We start from the raw sequence: 20,000 nt of genomic DNA on the forward strand, positions 1-20,000 counted from the left end.
AAACTTTATTGACCTTTAACAATTTAATATCTATTCTCACGTGATCATTATAATATCCCGTAACCATGAACACCATGTAACATCTAATAAGCTCATCTAGGTGGCTCGTCTCCATGTTCAACACTCTCGGGGGTAACTGGTCTCCGGGGTGTCAGGGGATGGTGCCGCCTCGCCGCTATCGTTGTCAGGGGAACACTGGATGCTCCCCAGCAGCACCGCTGGGCCGACTGATGGTTGGTTTCACATATTTCAAATATAAAAAGCAGCCCGATGTTCTGCTACCTGCTCCATACTTCTTTATGGCAGCGGCTGTGCTTTGTGTTGAATTTGGCAACTTTACAGGGAGAAAGCTTTGTGTGAATGAGTCTGAAACGGAACCTTGACGCTCTTCCTCACTCACAACACAAGCACACAGACTATAGCCCTCAGTGTTCACATCTCACTTGTTTTCCATCTCCCCCCAGTGTGACTGAAGGAGATAAATCACTCGTCTCTTTCTTCTATGGAGCTCTGCGTGATGCTTTACAGCTGCACCAAAAACACAATGCCCCGGCCTCCTGCACCTGCAGCCCTCTGGCGCTTTGCATTGTGCTGCTTAGTCTGAGTGTTTTCTCCTTGATCAGCCCAGTGCTTGTTTTATTCCTCACCTGTAAGTCTATGATATGTGTAAATGTGACAGGAAGGAAGGAGCTGCTCTTCTCTTTATCTCAGCTGGGGATAATTGAAGGTTTCTGGATCTGTGGTGAGAAGAACTCCAAGCCACCTGTTTCACTCCATCCAAGCAACACTCAGAACAACACAACACTGACATGAATCCTGTGTTTCTCTCTGTCACCTTTTGTTGTCGCTGGTCCCTCTCTCCCAGAGGAGTTCAGTCACACTGGGATTCACTCTGTTTCACCTCCTTATGGGCAAAGCTTGACTTCTACATTAGCTGCTGCAAAGTCTCATGATAAATGCAAGAATACAGCCGACGTGTGTAAAGGTTTATAAACTATGTATAGGAGGAAAGTAGGAGAAGCGGCCTTGTGATTGGAAAACAAAGCAGACTGGCCACATAAATCTGGTCAGTGGAAATGAGGTGGCTGACACTTCCTTCCTTCTTTCCTCGCACAACTGACACAACTAACACAATCATGTACGTGTGTGTGTGAATGTAATCTGATACACACTCCTCCTGCAGCCATTACTTCTTGCCAATGCCAAATAAGAATTTGCTCTCAGTCAAGTCTCTCACTCAGTCGTATAAAGAGAGGGAAAGCTTTTTTACGAGCAGTGAAAGCTTTACAGCGCCAACCAATGTGGCTCTTCACATCTGGATGCATTTTCAGATTAGAGCCTAATAACTGAAGTTAACGCAGGATATTTGTCAAAGTGACAACGCTTTCCCCTGAAATGCAGTCGTGAGCTTTTAACGCCGAGCCAATCACAGGAAGAGGCTCGTTTAGGAAATGGACGCAAACGATAAACAAACCGCACATGTTATAGGAACGACGAAGATGAAAGGTGAATAAAAGCACACAAAGACAGACACACACATGAATACACACCCTGGCTTCTGACCTGCTGTCATATGTTGTCATGCACTTATAGGATTTTATACCACAGCATTACTTTAACGTTTTGCAGATAAACCACCTTCTGAAGTAGGTAACAAACACAATTCATTCATTTTCTGTTTCTGTATTTGTATTAAATATTCAATCAGTGTTCTCTTTAGGTCTTTAGGTTCATGATGAATGAATGACATCGACTGACAAGCAGTAAACCAATACGTTCTGTGGAAGACCAAAGGCCATCCAATGATCTATAGAATTCAGCAGCGCTCCCGTATGAAACCAGCCCTGTGGTGTTGATTAGCATGACTTCCTGCAGTGAAGCAGCCATCCTGCTGCTAATTAACAACTAATTTAAAAGGCAGACAGACAGACAGGAGTGGTTTATCTAGGCGGGTAGACAGCCCGAGCTCACAGCAGTTCCTCTCTGGTCTCTTTCTGCCCACCCTCTTTTATCGCCTGCTGGGTTTCCAAAAAGCCCCAAGACAGCCATCCAGGAGCTAAATGAGCCTTTGTTCAGGTTGTGTGAATGGAAGGAGGAGAGCTTCCCCAGTGGGAGAACGGCCAGGAGTGAAACGGCTGCTGGACTGTCACTATTCATGTCAGTGAGCTCATCCCGGCTGACACTTGTTTGCTAATGATCTCACAGCAGTGTGCTGATCTAGTGACTAGTCTGCATGTTGTTCCCTGTCTCTCTCTCTCTCTCTCCTTTTTTATTGGGGTGTTAATCAGACATGCATGCTCTTTTCCAGCACCTCTCTGTTGTAGTTTCACGCAACCAATGACACATTACACTCCGAGCTGCAGGTTATTCAGCGGATGTTGTGATTTATATCCGTAGCAGCATCAGTAAGCATCTATTCTATCATCATTTTCAGGCAATAATGTCCATTTTATCTCTGTTTGCTCAGCAGCAAGTGGATGAGAAGTAATCAGTGCCATGTTTGTCTCCTGATGAAAGTGAAAACAGGAATCATTACATTCTGAGCACACTCCAGGCTCTCACTAGCTGATTGTGGGTTTAATTTCACACAGGTCAGGACCTGATATCCATCCAAATGAGTGTGAAAGGGCCATTTGCTTTGCCTGAAAACTCATTCCCCGGCAGAGAGAGGAGGGCCGAGTTAATTCAAGATTTCAGAGGGTTCCTGTCACATTGAGCTGCCCTGACCACAGTTGCGTAACGTGGCCACAAAGATTGTTGTGAGCCACTGATAATCCCCTCAGATTGAAGATTCATTGTTTAAAAAAGTGTTATTAGATAAAAAAGAATGTGAGAATGGAGGAGGTGTCAATGTAATACCATAATAACCCAGATTATAATACGTTTGGCCTTAGAAATAAGAGAATTAGAAAAGAAAAGGCAAAACAAGGACAATTTCTAATTTTCTTTTCCAATCAAAGTGGACAAATTCACCCCCTGTGTTCGAGCAGTGCAGCTGTGGCCATGGAGCCGATAGGAGAGGGGAGAAGGAGAACACAGTCATTGTTAATACATTTTCATGGTCCTACCTGAAACATAATCACAAAATCAAATCCTTACTCAGCCTGGTTGTGGCTGAGATGGCAGCCATCCAAGAGGAAATTACCACACCCCTCATCCATCTCTAAATCCATTCATCTATCCGGAAACACCAAGGTTTCCTGTAACCGAGCAGCGGGCAAAAGATACCATCGGAAGCTGTCTATCACCCGACCCCGCAATATAGCCATGCAGCTCCTCTGACACTCTGCCATGAGTCAGGGTGGTACAGTTCAAAGCAGGAGATGCTTATCGGGCAGGGCAAGCATGGCAAGGCTTCTTGAGTTTCCACAGGGGGGACGACCAAGGAGGAAAATATGATAGCCATCGACCCAAAGCCCCCCCTCCCCCTCCACCCAGCTAGACCCAATCTGCTGTATTCATGTTTGTTTTCTCAGTTTGACTCACAGATGGGAGAGATGAGCTTTTTGGAGCGTTCCCACTTCATCAGGAGCTCCACTGAGTCACCTTTGGGTTTGGCTCTGCTTGATCCTTGGTCCAGGTTAAAGGCTTCTTAATTAAATAGCTGCACTTCTAAAAAAAAAAAAGGTCTTTTAAAGTAATGGGTGATTTTATCTCAACACATCCCCGATGCAGTGAAAGTAAAAGGATCCAGCTGTTTTTTCTGTTCGTCCCACACTGCTATTGGCAGCGATTCTGTCGGCTATCTGTGTGGCATTGAAGTGGTTCAGACTCACTTAGCTCATATCTGAAGGGCTCTGCTTTGTTAACACGTCGTTTCAAGTGGTCTCACGCCAAACGCCAGAGTCTCTGCACTTCAAGGGCTGGGTTAGATCTTCAAATCCTGCATATGTTTTTGTTTGGGGGATTGGAAGAGAGAGAGAGAGAGAGAGAGAGAGAAAGAGAGGGTGGTTGGGTGAGTGATATAGGGAGAGGTGTGAAACCAACACTCTGTCTTTGCAGGGGGGTGTGACACATTACCACTGCCTGTGTGATATATAATAACAATATAAATCCCTTATTAAGAACCACTCTACTGCTTACTGAACATCCTGTCCGTGCAGTAAACTCTGCAAAGGCAAGGCTGCAGTGTGTTTTATTGCATTTGGGAAATTAAGATTTTAATAAGAAAACACAGAATTACAGAATCCGAACTACAGTCAATAACAGTTTGGCTTTCAATGCTGCTTACAACACTGTCAGACTCTAAATCTACTTAGATAGACAATAGTGATGTCATCCAACTAAGAAGTACAACAATGATGATGACATACTTATACACAGCGAGATCTAGTTCATGTTTGGCTCTTACCGTGTTGTTGCTCTGAGACTGAGTTCACTTCCAGGGCGATAACAGACTGGTTGTCTCTCTTTAGTTTGGATTCATCGTTTCCTGTGGGCGGAGAAGCGTCGGTAAGAACAGCAGATTTATTTGAGGCAAACAGTGCGTTTCTCTGGTGACGAACCACTTTGTAATTCAGTCTGAGGCAGCTACATCATTAGATACAAATCATCCCTGGTGAAGCATTAAACTTGTTAAAGAGATTAAGAGATAAGAAGTCTTTTGTTGTGAGATTGTGTGTATTTGTGTGTTGCCCCCATGAAAGTATAAAATCATAATTTAGCATCTAGGGATGTGAGCGGCCATTGCTTTGTTTTTAAGAAACAGGCAGAGGTGAGAAAGGAAGGTGGTGTTAGAGGTTCAGGGGGCAGTTGGAGAGGCCACAGACTGGGGGACTCCACTTGACCCTTGCTGCTCTCGCACTTCATTTTTATTAAACAGGCCTTCTCTTTCTTTCTTTCTTTCACACACACACACACACACACACACACACACCACCAAGCCCTTGTCCTCCTCCTGTGTTACGTATGAACTGGGGCCCTCGCAGACATGTGGGCAGACACAAAAAGCATCATTTAGCGCCGGGTCATTTGGCACATCAAAGCATTCCTTGATGTGCGGGGGTGAGGCTCCCAGTAATCTGTTAGATGGTATATAAACTGGCAACATGGGGCAGCAGGATCTGCAAGACCCCCTGCTGCCAGATCAGCTCAAACTCTGAATCCTAAAAGGTTAACAAATGTGAAGTTAAGTTTGTTTGTAAAGCTCAATATCAGAATCAGAATGTTTCAAAAGGACTTTACAGGCCCACACACGACCCTGCTTTCACTTCCAAACATGGAGAAGAGAATAATATATAAAATTCCCCTTCTCAGCTCTCATAGCTCACAACCTGGTGTGACATGTAAGAGAATGAGGTCTCAGTTATCGTGTAAGTACGTTTAATCTTTTCCTGAGTTTAAATAAATCAGCCTTGAGATGTGTTTCCCTCCAGCGCTGCTCTCTTTCCTCCTGCATTTACAGGCTCATTACAGTCCAACCCTGTGGTTGTAGCCAGGGGTGTGAAGATCACTTCACTGTGTGTGTGTGTTTGTGTGTGTGTGTGTGTGTATTGATTTTTGATAGATGGTGGGAGGAAGAAGACCCTTTGGCACTCAGCAGTAGGTTAACTCACACAGGAAATGGATGTCATGGTAGTGTTCCTCATTAGGCCAAACCTGGGGAATACATTTGATACTGTAGTGGCGGCTGTGACCTAATGTCTCGCTTTATCCAATACTTAAATCATTAGACTGCACATCCATTCTAGTGTACTGCTAGACCATGTCATATTTCAATTACTATAACTGAATTGTTTGCTCTGAAATAAGTCTTTAAACAATGATATTTCTCTATTTGCTGACCAAATAAAACAATATAGGCTGACATTAACTATGACAAACGGGTGTATTCCCCCGTTAAAATGTCTGCGTGGAGCCTGCAAATGTACCGACGAGATAAACAGAGTGTACAGACTCGGTGACGGATTAAATGTCTGTGATTGAGATTGGATGTAGCCAATGTGATCGGAAAAACCCAGACCCGCCTCAAGATGAAGCAGTAAACAAGCCGTGAATGGCACACGGATCCAACCAATGGCGGCTCCGCGGGGGCGTGTCTCCAGCCTCCACTCACACAGAGACGATGGTGAGCGAAGCTGCTGTCAAGTTAGTCTGAAAAACAAGAGACAAAATCGGAAGTGCCACGACGTGCCTTCAAAAATAAAACAACACATCGTTGCGTAAAATTGAATATAACGTTTATTTTAGATCGAAGGAAACCGTGCTACCGAGCTTGTAACACACCCACCTTTGTATAATACACGTTAATATTTTATTTTCACGCCCTTATCCAGTAATATCCCAAAACTCAAACGTAAACGCGGTTATTTTTAAAATCCCAGTGTGTTTGCATTGCGGGTAAAGTGACGCAAGCGGAGCGGTGAATCTGCATGACCACCAACTATCAGGACGAGTTGGCTGTTGGAATTCCACGCCTTTGTTAGTTATGAGTTTTTTTTAAACAAGCTCAAACAAACGTCCTCTCCGGGTGAACAGCGAGTTCCTGAGCTGGAGTTGACCCGTGGATAATCGTACGGACTGGGGAGCAGCGGCTTCCGCTCTTATGATGGCTAGTTGATGCTAGCGACCGGCTAACTGTACGGTGTTTGTACCGCTGCAGAGGAGGCAGTCATTAGCTTATGAGGCGCTACGTTTGCAGAGCTGCTAGTTTGTTACTGGCAGTTGGGCAGTCCGCCGCCTTCTAACACCGCCCGTAAGGACGATGCATTTTGTGTTACACTAAGGTGAGTGTCATGCAGATATAGTCCGTTTTGTTTGGCTTGTGAAGCGGCTAGCCTAGCAGCTAAATCGCCCAGGTTAGCGGAGTACAGGCTGAGGCTATTCGCTGGATTTAAGATACATTCCATGGAATGTTTCATGTTTACAAATTGTTTTTATTTGTGTCCCAGTCTGGTGGTGTCTCTGTGTACGGCTTCTGCAGATAATATGGATGAAAAGACTCGTTCATTGAAGTGTCATGGCTTTTGTCATCGCTACACCACGAATGAAATCACGTTTTATCATCAAACACCCCAAGTTAGCTAACACACTCTCCTCTCCAGTAAATAGCCCCCCGGCACGCTGCGCTCTCAGCCGGAGCACATTCTTACACATTAACCCTGAAACATAACGCAGGATGTGGTTTATCTGACAGAAATGGACAAAGTGCGCTCGCCTCAGGCTGCATAACGTGTAGCGGAGTTACTGTAGTTGGGGTGTAGCGCTCAGGGAGGATACAGCGGAATGCCGGGTACAGTCTGAGTGACGCTGAGAGTCTCTTTCTTTCTTTTGCAGCGCCATCCGAACATCGGAACATGACAGCTACACACTGCGGATTACTGAACCTGCGCTTTAAACCCATGGAGTGACTTCTTTCACCATCATGTCAGCGTTCACGTCGCACTACTGCGGAGATTTGGATTTGTCTGCCCGCGTATGAAGCCCAGCAGCTGAGCCTGGATGTTCCTATGTGCTTCCAACATAACAATGTGTCTACATCGATTGAACACGCACAGATAGACGTAAACATCTGAAGCCTCTCCGTGAATTCCGGGTGAAGGAAGTCCCAAAAGAAGGAAGCCCAAGGACGGGACAGGTACACAGAAAAGCGAACCATTCCAAAGAAACATGGCTTCGGTTTGGAAAAGACTACAGCGTGTTGGGAAGCATGCGTCCAAATTCCAGTTCGTGGCTTCTTATCAGGAGCTGATGGTGGAATGCACAAAGAAATGGTGAGTTTATTTCAGGGGATATGAAGCAGATACAGCCACGAAAACTGTTCCTCTCTTTCTATAAATGTGTGTGTGTGTGTGTGTGTGTGTGTGTGTGTGTGTGTGTGTGTGTGTGTGTGTGTTGGAATGCCGAGCTCGTTCCTGGTGGTCATAGTACACACACGTACACACACAGGCTCCTCGGTGTGCGGGCATGTCTGCTGCTGGGAGGGGCCCGGCTTCCTTGTGAAATTGCTATGTTATTTTTTTCTTCCTTCTTCCCTTGAGTAGCAATGCTGGATTTGTGGAGTTTGCTTAGCTGAGTGAGGATTTCAACTACTCTCACCTTTTTGCCTTTGAGCACAAATCACTGAATACAGTCTAGAGCCGGGAGTTCTGTTCTTCTCTATCTGATCTGGAAGCTCTGAAATGTGTGGAAGCTGGGCTGAAGGCTGAACGCTCATTAATCTCTGTCTTTTAGGAATGAATGTATCGTATAGTAACTCATTGCTACCAGAATCTACTCAACTGTCAGCTGTCTAAATCTTCTCCTGACACTAAAACAATAGCTTTGATTTACAAAATGCCAAAGGATTGAGTTGACACAGTTATTCTACTTCTTCTGATGATAGTAGGAACATTGACAGTGAAAGCTGAGCTATCCGTACCTCATGTTCTATATCAATTATCTCGGTATTACAGTTCTTTTATGTTCGTAGAGCGTCAGTTTGTTGTAAAGCTCTCTCTGCCTTAGCCTGCAACTATTTGTCCTGTGTCGAGTGATAAACGGCGACTTGTGGAGCAAGCATGTAGCCCAGAGACATGTATTCTCAAGCCGCCTGCCTGGGGTGTGAATAACACCCCACAGAGCTCCAACCTGGGACAGATGTTAACGTGTCGGAGAATGGAATGAGAAAAATGTACGTCTCTCTTCCAGAGCAAAGGGTGGGTGGGCTCGGCACCGAGTCAGTGAGGCTCTGTTTGGCAATCTGAGCTGGCCTCTTATGTGAGTCGGTTCACATACATACCGTGTTATTACTTGAGTCATCTGCTCCGGATGAGAGTGATGCTGTGTGGATGTAAACGCTTCCACTTCTGTTTGTGAATCGGAAAGCTAGAAATCTGTTGATCATAGATGTAATAATGTCTGCAGTGAGGCGGTTAGGTCCAGCAGCTAGTGTGTGATAAAGCCACGCAACTTAAAAAGCATCTTTACTGTATATTGATTGGGGAGGATCCAGTGTGTCGATTAACACACACACTTGCACGAGAGAAAGGTCTGCGTTAATTTCCTGTCTGAGGCTGTGATAGCGACGCTTAAAGGCCTGTGCCCGTCTCGGACCAAGTGTGTGTACACGCCTGGTGCGCAGTGTGTGTGAGATGGCATTCACACACACACAGTTGGACTTGGACTTCATTGGTGCGGTGTGTTATTGTTGCAGTGGAGATTTTCCATCCATGCAGAGTGGAAACAGACCTCGGAGCTCAAACGGATCCTGAAACGTGTAAAGAAAAGAAAGTGAGTTTTGAAAGCCGACAGCCTGTTTTGAAATGAAATGTAATTTCTAACGCGTTTGACAGTTAAGCTGGCACTCACACAGGCGTACACGGATTGCGTGCGTCATTTATTTTGAAAGAACGTGTCACACAGGCAGTTGGAGGGGAGTGACAGGGCCCTTCTCTTTCACGTGTGCGTGGTTCTTCACATGCAGTTCCAATGCCTGAGGTGCGATTGGTATGTTCACTCCTCAAATCATGCGGATGGGGTGTGAGTGCTTTTTATCCAACCAAGACTGTGTTTGCAGTGATTCATCCCTCTGCGATGGTCTCAGGTAATTTGGCTCTCACGCAGTCACAGAGGGAATTGTACTCCAGACGGGACGTTTTAATTAAATCTCACCGCGAAGATAAATCGACGGCGTGGATCACCGTTAGAAAATGGTCACGTGATGTCGTAACTCAAAGCTCTGTTTGTGTAAACCCTCATGTTACACAGTAGAGTTGAGGCTCAGTGTTGATAATCCTGATATATTGTTTGACGTAAACTTTCATAACTCTGTGTAGACGATAGTGAGGAGTGATTATGTGTAGAATGGCCAAGAACATGCATAAGAACATATTGGTTGCTGTGCAGATGTGGATACAGAGTTTGCAGATACATTGACAGATATTAGCAGCAAAATGCAGCCTGATGTGTAAAGTATAAACCGTCCTCTAAAGGCTGCAGACACGGACACAGAGTGAGCAGAGTGTCACCCTCTTAACGTCCCCCCGAGGCTGCTGCTTCTCACTAAGGAGGTGTTTCTAGTCAATTTGTCTTGAAAATGGGAGTTGAGAACATTAAAAGCCAGGATTGTCATTGCCCTTGATCGACACTGTGATGTGCGTTGGAAGCAGCACAGACATGTTATTGATTATGCTGTAACTCCATCCTGCTACAGGCGAAACACGGGTGATCAGGACTGTGGTTCCATCAGGGCTCCATAAGAGGACAGGGAAAGTTTAGGATTACTTAAGAACCTCACAGATGAGTCAGTGACTGTGCTGAAACACACACACACACACACACACACACACACACACACACACACACACACACACACACACACACACACACACACACACACACACACACACACACACACACACACACACACACACACACACACACACACACACACACACACACACACACACACACACACGCACATAGATCAGAGAGTAAGAGGCACTCTGAGCATGTACACACACGCACAGGGAGATGCCTACTGTAGATAATGCTGCATCATCTCACATTGCTCTGGTTGAGCTGTTGATGGACAAATAGCCCCCGACTTCCTGCAGCGCCGTCCTGCTCTCACTTCACATCTTCTTCTCTAAGGTCTCGGTGTAATATTCCAGCTCTCAAACTGAGTATCCTCACTTTGGCCTTCAGAATGTAAGAGCCTCTTTCCCGTGTTTGTATTTTGGAACCATGTCAGAATGCATTTTGGAGAGCAACTCTGACAAAGTGTTCCCACCTCTCGGTTTGGGAAATTCCCGTCTTTGAGCAAGGAGTTGAAGGGCCGGTCTGAGAGTGAGAGACATTACAGTGTTATGACACATGGCAAACACCCTTACACCCCTCATAAAGAGACGGTAAAGGTCCTTGGTGTTATGTGGAAGCTAGATGAGCAATAATCATGTTATTGTGTCTCACACCACTGTGATGACAGTGTCTGCTGTGAGAATGCTGCTCCATAGTTCTCTTTGTGGTTCTGGGTGGGTTAAGATTTGGTAAAGGCGTGTTTTTTCTTTATATTTCAAACTTGGGTGCTTCTATTTAGCATTGTCTACAACTCTGCTTTTAATGTTTTGCTTGCATTTCTCCTCATGGATTTCATTTCTTCCCATTGTGCAAAAACCTAATTGGAGAATGGTAACAGAGTGCCCTGCTGTCATTAGTGCTCCTCTCTGGCTCTTCATCTTTTTTGCCTCCGTCTTCTTCCCTCTGGCTGCATCTCCCTCCCTCTGCTCCTCTCCCTCTCTCCTTCTCCCTCTTTGTTTCTCCATCTCTTCATCCTGCCTTCCCTGACTTCTCTCTCTGTCCCTTTTTCCTGTTATGTCTCTGCAACAATTACGGACACACAGCCATGCATACACACACACACTCACTCACACACACACAGACATGAAACACTCCAGGTTGTGAAGCAGTCAATGGGGTGTTAAATATGATGGAAGCTACACTGGTTTGACTGTGCTGCAGAGAGAAACAGTCAGAGCCCAGGAGACGGCTCATCATTCATCAGCCTGCAGAGATGCTGCAGGATCTGCACACACACGCCGCCGTGCTCAATGGAAGGAAAGTTAGTTTCCCTCGTAGAGCCGTCGTGAGATCGGTTTTATCTCCTTTGTGGAGAGCAAATTTATGCTTTCGAAAGGAAGGTAGTTCCTTTTTCAGGGTTTTACGGAAAGGTTAGGGTCTCCATCACTATTAACACTGCTGCTGTAATAGAGACGGAGCTGATGACATCACCTCAGGCTCTGTAGAACATCATGTGGTTGTCTGATTCATAATCCTCTGATATGAGTGCTCAGTTTATTGTGTGTGTGTGTCTGAATTGACTTGTGTTTACACTCATTACTTCCAGACTGACATTAACTAGCTTGGTAATTGTGATAACTCTCATTATACTGTACAGCTGTTTGGATTGTGGTGTTTTATTTGGGGCCTGTCTCACCACACTGAAGCTAAAGTTGCTTTGGGAATTGACTTATCAGCTAAACTGGTTTCTGTTCCGTGAGGGGAAAATGGAAGAAAAGATGTAGATAATCGAGGACAGGAAGTAGATGGCTTTGAGCCGGCCTTTGCTGCGGCACGGAGACACACATTCCTCCACACACACAGGTCACATCACAAGTGGGCTCTGCCACACCAGCAGACGTCCGGTGGAAGTGTGTGAGGAATGAAAGAACATTGAAGACGAGCCAGTAAATAAAGCAACTGCACCTTGGTGCCTGAACCATCTTTCTGTGCAGGATCACAGTCTCAGCAGCCTGATTTTGTTGTCGTTGTTGTTGTTTGTTTCAAGTGGCTTCTGCAGGACGTCTTCACCCGATTGAAGTGTCCCTCTTCCCTCTTGTAGGTCAGGCCAGTGCAGACGGTTCTATCTGCAAACCAGCACGTTGTCTTCTTCTCCTGGGTGTTGGTGCTTCTTCATTTCTGTCAGTTGTTTCTCTTCTCCTTCAAAGATGCTCTCCGGATGTAACCTTCACACACTTCTCTTCTGACCCCCGACCCCTTGTATTTTTACTTTCATCCAGCAGAGCGTCCTGTTGTACTGCTTGTAACTTGCTCTTCCTTGGCCGCTCTTCTCTGGCAGATCTGTAATTGGCCACTCTTGACCTAGTTGTCCGTGTCTGCAGTGTGGCCAGAGTGTCTCACACACACACACACTCACACACACACACACGCACACCTGTTAATAATGAAGCAGGCTGATTAAGGTGTTGCTTTAGTTTTTAGTCCAGACACTTGAGTCGGGCTTAAGTGCTTTCAACATTAACTCAGCTCTTGGTTGCCACCCACGCTCACACACACATTGGCTGTCTGTTCTATAATTGGAGGTCAAGGGCCTGTCAGTAGAACTCCATGAATACACAGTCACCCACAAACTCTCTCTCTATCACATTAACACACAGTGTCTTTTCTCAGAGTGACATAGCCTGCAGGGTGACTGTCACCTAGGTTGTGTTTGCTCTGTTACATGTGTGTTGAGACCAAAGGCTGCAGTCTGACTGATAGTAGCAGTTCAACCCCCCCTCTGTTCTCCTCTTCCTCCTCCCATGCTCCTTTTCTTGCTCTTCTTCTTCTTCTTCTTCTTGCTTTTTTTGGCCCCATCTTGGTTCTCCCCAAAGCTTGTGGGACAAACACACTGATATCTCTCACTGTGCCTCCCTCCCCCACACACACACATACACAAACCCCCTGCCCTGCTGTGCTGTGTGTTGGGCTTTGGTTGACCATCTGTATGTGTGTGTGTGCTACTGGTCCCAGCTTGTCATATCAAATGGGTATTGGTTCCTTCCTCTTGAGAGATAGGGCAGCAGTAACATCCTGACGCGCCCTGCACTTTCAGCCACGCCGGCAGATAGGCAGACACACACACATACACACACACGCACACACACCCACCCACACTCTTAACTAAGCAGTGTGAGGATTTTTGCTGTTTTCCCATGACTTTCACATTACGTCAACAGCTGGACTCCGGTAACACACGGCCCTAAATTATTACGTGTTCTTATCAGTAAGCTGTTGTTCTTTATGAGCGCTGACTCGGGGCGCTTGGTGGAAAATCATCGGACGGCGGTTCAAGTCCCGCCGCTGCCGACTCATTCCATCACCCGCCGTGATCCAGGAGAAGACGGAGCGCCTACACACTCACCAGGTGCAGGCTGCTCTGAATCAGAGATGCAGCGAAACGCTGTGTGTGTGTGTGTGTGTGTGTGTGTGTGTGTGTGTGTGTGTGTGTGTGTGTGTGTGTGTGTGTGTGTGTGTGTGTGTGTGTGTGTGTGTGTGTGTGTGTGTGTGTGTGTGTGTGTGTGTGTGTGTGTGTGTGTGTGTGTGTGTGTGTGTGTGTGTGTGTGTGTGTGTGTGTGTGTGTGTGTGTGTGTGTTCTCATCTGGGCCCCTGCTGTTCTTACTGACCCACTTTCACTCTTATCTGTCAATTCTTACAGTTTCTTCTCCTCTGGTAATTTGTCTGAGCTGCAGATGACAAAAGACGACTTTACACCATTATGTGCACCATCTGCACACACACCTCAGCTCCTTCTTTCTTATCTCTCTCTCTCTCTCGCCCTCTTTTTGGAGCCGAGGGCTGCCTAAGTGATTTCTCTTCTGGAGATTCTGTCCTCACAAACATCAGATATTTTGACACTGATGTTCAATAATGAGCTTTTGTTGTGATTAGAGCACAAATACAATCAAATGAAGTATGAAGGGCATACACACACACACACACACACACATCCACATCTTTCCTCAGCGTGGCTTTCTTTCAACACATTGGTTCCCTGTGCTGTGCCATTCCTCTCTGACGGCTCATTGATTCATGTTCCATAAAGAAGAAACATGCAGCCCTGAGGTCAGTGCTGTACAGAAGTGTGTGTCTGTGTGTCTGTGTGTGATTTTGTGTGTGTGTGATTTTGTGAGCGAGCGAGACGGAGATAAGACAAATTTGGACAATTCGCCCGCAGTCCGACACACACACACACACACGCGCTCTGATATAGCCTACATCTTGTGTCGGGACAATAGCTTCTCTATGTGGGACTTTCTCCTCAAGGCTGAAATTGTTGGCTGTCATTCTCCTCGTCTCTTCTCTCCCATTCCTTCACTTCCCTGGCTCTCTCTTCCCTTGTTGTCCCTCTTTATTTGCCGTCTCTCTCTCTCTCCACCACACAGACAGTTATTCTCCCTGGAATGGCTCTTTGCTGTACGACTCTTTGGCCCAGTCTTGTATAACAGGACGCCTGTAACGCTGCCATAGATGCTCAGAACTGTACGGCAGGTTCAGTTTTCAATCCTCCACCCACTTGTTGACTTGTTTACCTTTGGCAGCACTGGATCAGGCAGCTTTGTAGTTTCTTGTCAGCTCGTCATGACGCCTTGCCAACCTTAACAAATGTGCCACTTTCATCTTAAAATTCAATACACGGTTATACCATTGTTCATGATAAGAATACACACTTTGCAAAACTCAACTTTGACTTCCCTGGTCCATTTGATCTGCTTTCATTTCGTCAGCACATTTTGTTCAAAGACAAACAAGACAAAGTACATTTTGTCTGTGTAGGTCTCGTTTGTCACAACACTCCGCCTCTTCGTCCAGGTTTTTGGCCTGTTTGCGTGTGTTTCTGTCAGATTTTGGTTGTGTGCGTGTCTCCTGTTGTGTTTGCTCCAGTCCCAAAGAGACTAAACCAGGGCTCGGCTACATATCGGTGATTAATTCATAACATGTGTGACTCTGCATGTGTGTGACAGAGTCCGACAGGACATATCTGGACAAATCCCCGGCCCTTACATTCCATTTCTTATCCTCCTCACAGGCAACCAGACAAGCTGGTGGTGGTTTGGACACGAAGGAGTCGGCGGAAATCCTCCAAGGTTGGTATATGACAAGTTGCATTCATACAAAGTGAAAACCAAAGCTTGGACATGTAGGTGTTAATATACATCAGCTTTCCTCACTGTTATAGAAACACAACTTTACAACTATCACTGATCCTTAAAGTAACAAGTCCTAATGCAGATTGCGTGTTACTAAAGCTGTTGTCTTATCGGATATTGGCTTCACACACACTGTTGTTGTCCCCCTGGTGTGTCCTGCAGTCCCACAGCTGGCAGCCTGGCATCAAGAACCCCTACAGAGGAGTGGTGGTGTGGCCCGTACCAGAGAACGTGGAGATCACCGTCACTCTGTTCAAGGTACGTGTGCACACTCTGGAAAATGCAAACACACAAGGCTTGACTACGTGGTGAACAAACTCTCCGGTTGAAGTTTATTAATTTGCATTAAAAAGAGGAAATTTATTGAAGTGCAGACACCTGCTGGATCTAAATGCTTGTGTGAGGCACCCTGAGACTGTGTGTGTAAAGAAACATGTCTGTGCCTTACTTACCCATGCTGGGCCTGTGTGCTGACAGGTGAGCTCGGTGTCCAGTGTCCTGTTACCTGTCGGCCTGTCTTAAGCAGACCTCCTGCCTGGAGTATCCACAGGCGGAGTGAAACAGTGATGCGTTTCCCCCACTCGCAGTCTCATTTAATACCACAGGTTGTCCACTAGAGGGAACTTTGGAGCTGCCTTAATACACACGCATGCATACAGTTATGTGTCCTGGTTTAAAGTACACATTGAGTTCATATGTAGTTGCTAATTCTTCTGCTCCTGTGCCACTGCTGGATCTTCTCCTCTTTCTCGACTCCGCCCCCGTTTCCTGTCCCTTATCCATTTGATAAACCCACAAATCAGAAGGCAAACCTGAAGAGGTTGTTGTCTTTGTGATATCAACTTTCCGCCACTTAAGCTGTTAAATTATGTATGACTGAGCAAGGCAAATCTGTATCAGTGCAGCAGACTGGCCTGGCATTTAAACACACTGGTTAGTTCCATGTTCCCAAAGATCCACTTTGCCTCAGAGTGTGTGTGTTATAAGGAGCGAAGTATAGCTTTCTGGGATTGACGGCTGACTTGACATGGCCATCTGCTAGTCCTTGAATCTTAATGTGCAGGCCAGCAGTGGTTTGACAGTCTTATCAGTCTGGTGTCGCCTGAAGCACTGCAGTCCAAACAGCTGAGCTCAGCAGTGGCGCAGCCCAGAACCGTGGAGACGTACGGCAGCACGCAGTCCATGCTGAACTTTATGAGTGGCGAGGAAAGTAGAAACTGGGACAGTGACCTTCCTGGCTGCTCATTGTGTGGACAGAATCCACCCAGACGGCCACAGTGTGCATATCAAAGCAGAGGGAGCTGTTACTTTGTGCGTCGTGGTTGCTCCTGTGAAACAAACGATTAAATGTTAAGTAATTATTTAATAAAGCAAAGAATGAAATGGCTTTTTATAACAGTTTCATCAGCAGGGAGCCACAGTTAAATCTTATTTGCGAGACTAAATCACTGCAGACCGTAATGTCAAACAGCTGATGTGGCAGTGAAATAATGGAGGATTGAGTGTGCGCCTGAGCGTGTGTGTGTGAGCTCATGTACCATGTGGCAGACAGTACAAATATTGATTTCCAAAAGTGTGTCACAAGAGCAGTCGGTCTGAAAAGTGTTTGCACAATAGCGCCATAAACACACGGGTATCACAATCGATCAGTCTCTCTGCTTTGGAGTTTTCGTAGTCTATAACATGTCAAAAAGCCATCAGAATGTGTGTAAAGAGGGGTTTGCTGCTTTGTATGTTGTATGCCTGTAGCAGCACAGTGTGTCTCGTCCATGTACTTGCTTGCTGCCGTTGGACAGTGAAGGTCGTCGGTGCCGGCACAGTGTGACGGAGCGGACCACTGCTGTCCTGCATCCATAACTGTCTCCTTTCATTACCTCACAGCGAGAGAGACACACAGGGAGACACACACAGGCTAAGAGACGGCTGGATTAGAGACAAAGAAGCAACCTTTATATTTTACTTGTATAATATAATTATTATATACACCTGAATTATTAAACCATAAAATAAAAACACACAGCTAAATATTTGTAATAATTGCTTGCATTGTAAACAAACAAATTTCATTTTTTTTGACATTTCCCTTACAGGACCCCCATGCAGAGGAGTTTGAAGACAAAGAGTGGACGTTTGTTATCGAAAATGTAAGTATTTAACTCTTTTTTTGTCTCCTGTCGTTACTCTCCCCACCATGCCTTCTATGTGTGTGTCTTTATAAATGTGGTGTTAATAATTCCTAAGGGTTAGATGCCTTACTCAAAAGCACCCCAAAGTCAAAGTGAAGTTTTGAATCCCTACTCTGGCTCCCTTCTAGCTGTAACGTTTCAGCTCATGTGCAGGTGCTGCCACCACGTGGTTATTTGTGGTCATTACACGCATTTATCGGTGTGAATTCCAGCCCTTTCATTTGTCCACAAGTACTGACTTGCATCATGTTGACTTACAGGCACCACCACAATGATTTTGTGTGTGTTTATGGTAGTAACTGTTCGTGTTTGAGCGAGCATTTGTTGAGTGACACACACAGACTGGATCCTGAGGCCAAAAACATTTATGAGTGCCTGGGAAATACCAAGGGACACATTCCAAATGAGTCATCACATTAGTAGCTGTTGACAGATCTATTAATTCAAGCAGTTCTTCATCCCTCATTACCATGTTTCAAACCTTTATCTAGTATTCATTTCCAAATCGTCTTTTCCCGATATGCTTCTTTGCCGAGTAGCGGAAGGATAGAAAGACAAAATAAACAAATCTAGGATTCTAATCAAATTATAGAAAATGAGGGATTGATTGAGCAACCTGGGCTAAAATAAGATGAAGAGGGGGGGAATAGTGGAAAATGGAGAAGACAGACAGTTTGGATCTCTACCAGCAATCTAGCCTCATGCCAGCCAGGGGTGTACTGCTCATCTGCTCTCTCTCTCTCTCTCGCCTTTCAGGAAACTGTAAACTTGTTAAAAGCACATTCCTGTCTTTGTCTCCTCCACCACTGTGACATTGTGGGCCAAATTAATATAGAGACAAGTTGGATAAATGAAGACTTTATTATTAAGATCCTCCTGGCAGATAAAAGTGTGGGGTCAAAGGTCACGATTAGTCATATAACACTGTCCTTGGATTTCCATGTCCTGTACAAAGGTGCTCCACCAGCTTGCAGCGGTGCTCAGAATGTGGGATTGTTTGCGTTGGCCATGGTTTTGCAGATTGACAGCCCACTAATACGGCCTCCAGATCATTTCATTCAAAGGTGCTCTTGCTCTGTGCGTCAGACTCGTGCTGGTCATAGACACAAGCCTCTACATGAGCTGCCTTAGCCGCTGCAACAGTTAGAGTGCAAGCACTCCACCATGCCACCTTTTTGTTGGCATAGAAGCACAGCTCTATTATGTGAGGCTTTCTTCAGCTTTTCAAAGTTCAGCCATTTATTGTGTTTCAAAGTGGCCTTGGTTTATGCCAAATGGAAACTACAAGGCTGTGTGTATTAAGTGTATAATAAACACATCTACACAGGCAACATTTTGATTGACTGACTGCCCAAACAAAGGAAACACAGGACACACAGGGAAGCTGATGCCGATATCAAACCTTTTGGTAAACTTTAAGGAGGGGGGGTGGGGGGGGGCACGAGTGAACAACAAGGATGAGCCGCAGCGCCTCACAACTCTCTTTACTCTTGTCGGGGGCGGAGGAAGAGAGCAGGAAAGCTGGTTAAGTGCTTTCACACTGTCACTTTGTGTACACGTCAAGCTCAAAGGGAAGGCAGCAGAAATTGCTCTACCTTTCTCCCTTTGATAGAAAGCCAAGAAGACAAGCAGGTCAGCTGGTGCTCACCGGCCAGAGCGTGGGAGAGGGCGAGAGGGAGCAAGAGAAGGGGAGAGAGAGAGAAGGACAAGTTTGTGGGTTTGCCTGTGTCTCTGCATACCTGACTAATGACAGAGAGATCAAAGCAGCGGCAGTGTCTTGACAGCAGGAATGGAGAGGACGGAGAGGGAGAGAGAGAGAGAGAGTGAAGGCAGGCAACCTTACACCTTCAACCATTCTGCTTTGCAGGGAGGGAAAAGGAGAGAGAAAAAAGCAAAGATTATTTCTATTCCTTAATTCCATTGCCAAAGAGGTTCTGTTTTTTTAGCTGCCTTTGTTTGATGTACTGAAATATATTGTGGAGTTAATAACGCTTGTATGCATCGCCTGATCCCTTATACTGAAATGCCCCCATGTTGCTTTTATGTGATTGGTGTTGCTCGTTCTGTTCTGTTTGCACACAACACTGATTATCTACTTCACCTGCAGCACACAGGCGTAAACCACCGTTACCCCAAAGCCCCTGGAGACGTGTCAGCCTTTGCCTCTGGTAACCTGAGTGCCACTGGTTTGTGTGGCACTATGCCTCACACCTGTCACCACACTGTTAGACAAACCACACACAGGTTATATTCTGTATTGACAAGGTTCCTTGTTTCTTACGATTCAGAGCAGCTGAGTTTATACTGGGAACTACTTCAAGTAATCACAAGAGGGCAGTCTATGCCAAGCTGTAGGCTGACAAAACCTGCTTCATCATATCACATCAGCTGTGTTTGTGTAATTAGG

General features: G+C 45.7%; 1 protein-coding gene across 2 annotated transcripts in view; it reads left to right on the forward strand.

The window, feature by feature from the left end:
- Positions 1 to 6,357: 6,357 nt before the first annotated feature.
- Positions 6,358 to 20,000, forward strand: part of ehbp1 (EH domain binding protein 1) — a 103,682-nt gene continuing 90,039 nt past the window's right edge. For both annotated transcript variants that reach the window (XM_076160278.1, XM_076160277.1), the window contains exons 1-5: positions 6,358 to 6,725; positions 7,276 to 7,712; positions 15,287 to 15,344; positions 15,570 to 15,665; positions 17,498 to 17,551. In XM_076160278.1, coding sequence (XP_076016393.1) covers positions 7,609 to 7,712; positions 15,287 to 15,344; positions 15,570 to 15,665; positions 17,498 to 17,551 — 312 coding nt within the window. In that variant the 5' untranslated portion in view covers positions 6,358 to 6,725; positions 7,276 to 7,608. The remainder of the gene's footprint in view (positions 6,726 to 7,275; positions 7,713 to 15,286; positions 15,345 to 15,569; positions 15,666 to 17,497; positions 17,552 to 20,000) is intronic.

This window comes from Genypterus blacodes, unplaced genomic scaffold, assembly GCF_046128005.1.
Source record: "Genypterus blacodes isolate CSIRO-AG114 ecotype Tasmania unplaced genomic scaffold, CSIRO-AGI_Gbla_v1 ptg000105l_1, whole genome shotgun sequence".
NCBI classification, from domain to species: Eukaryota; Metazoa; Chordata; class Actinopteri; order Ophidiiformes; family Ophidiidae; genus Genypterus; species Genypterus blacodes.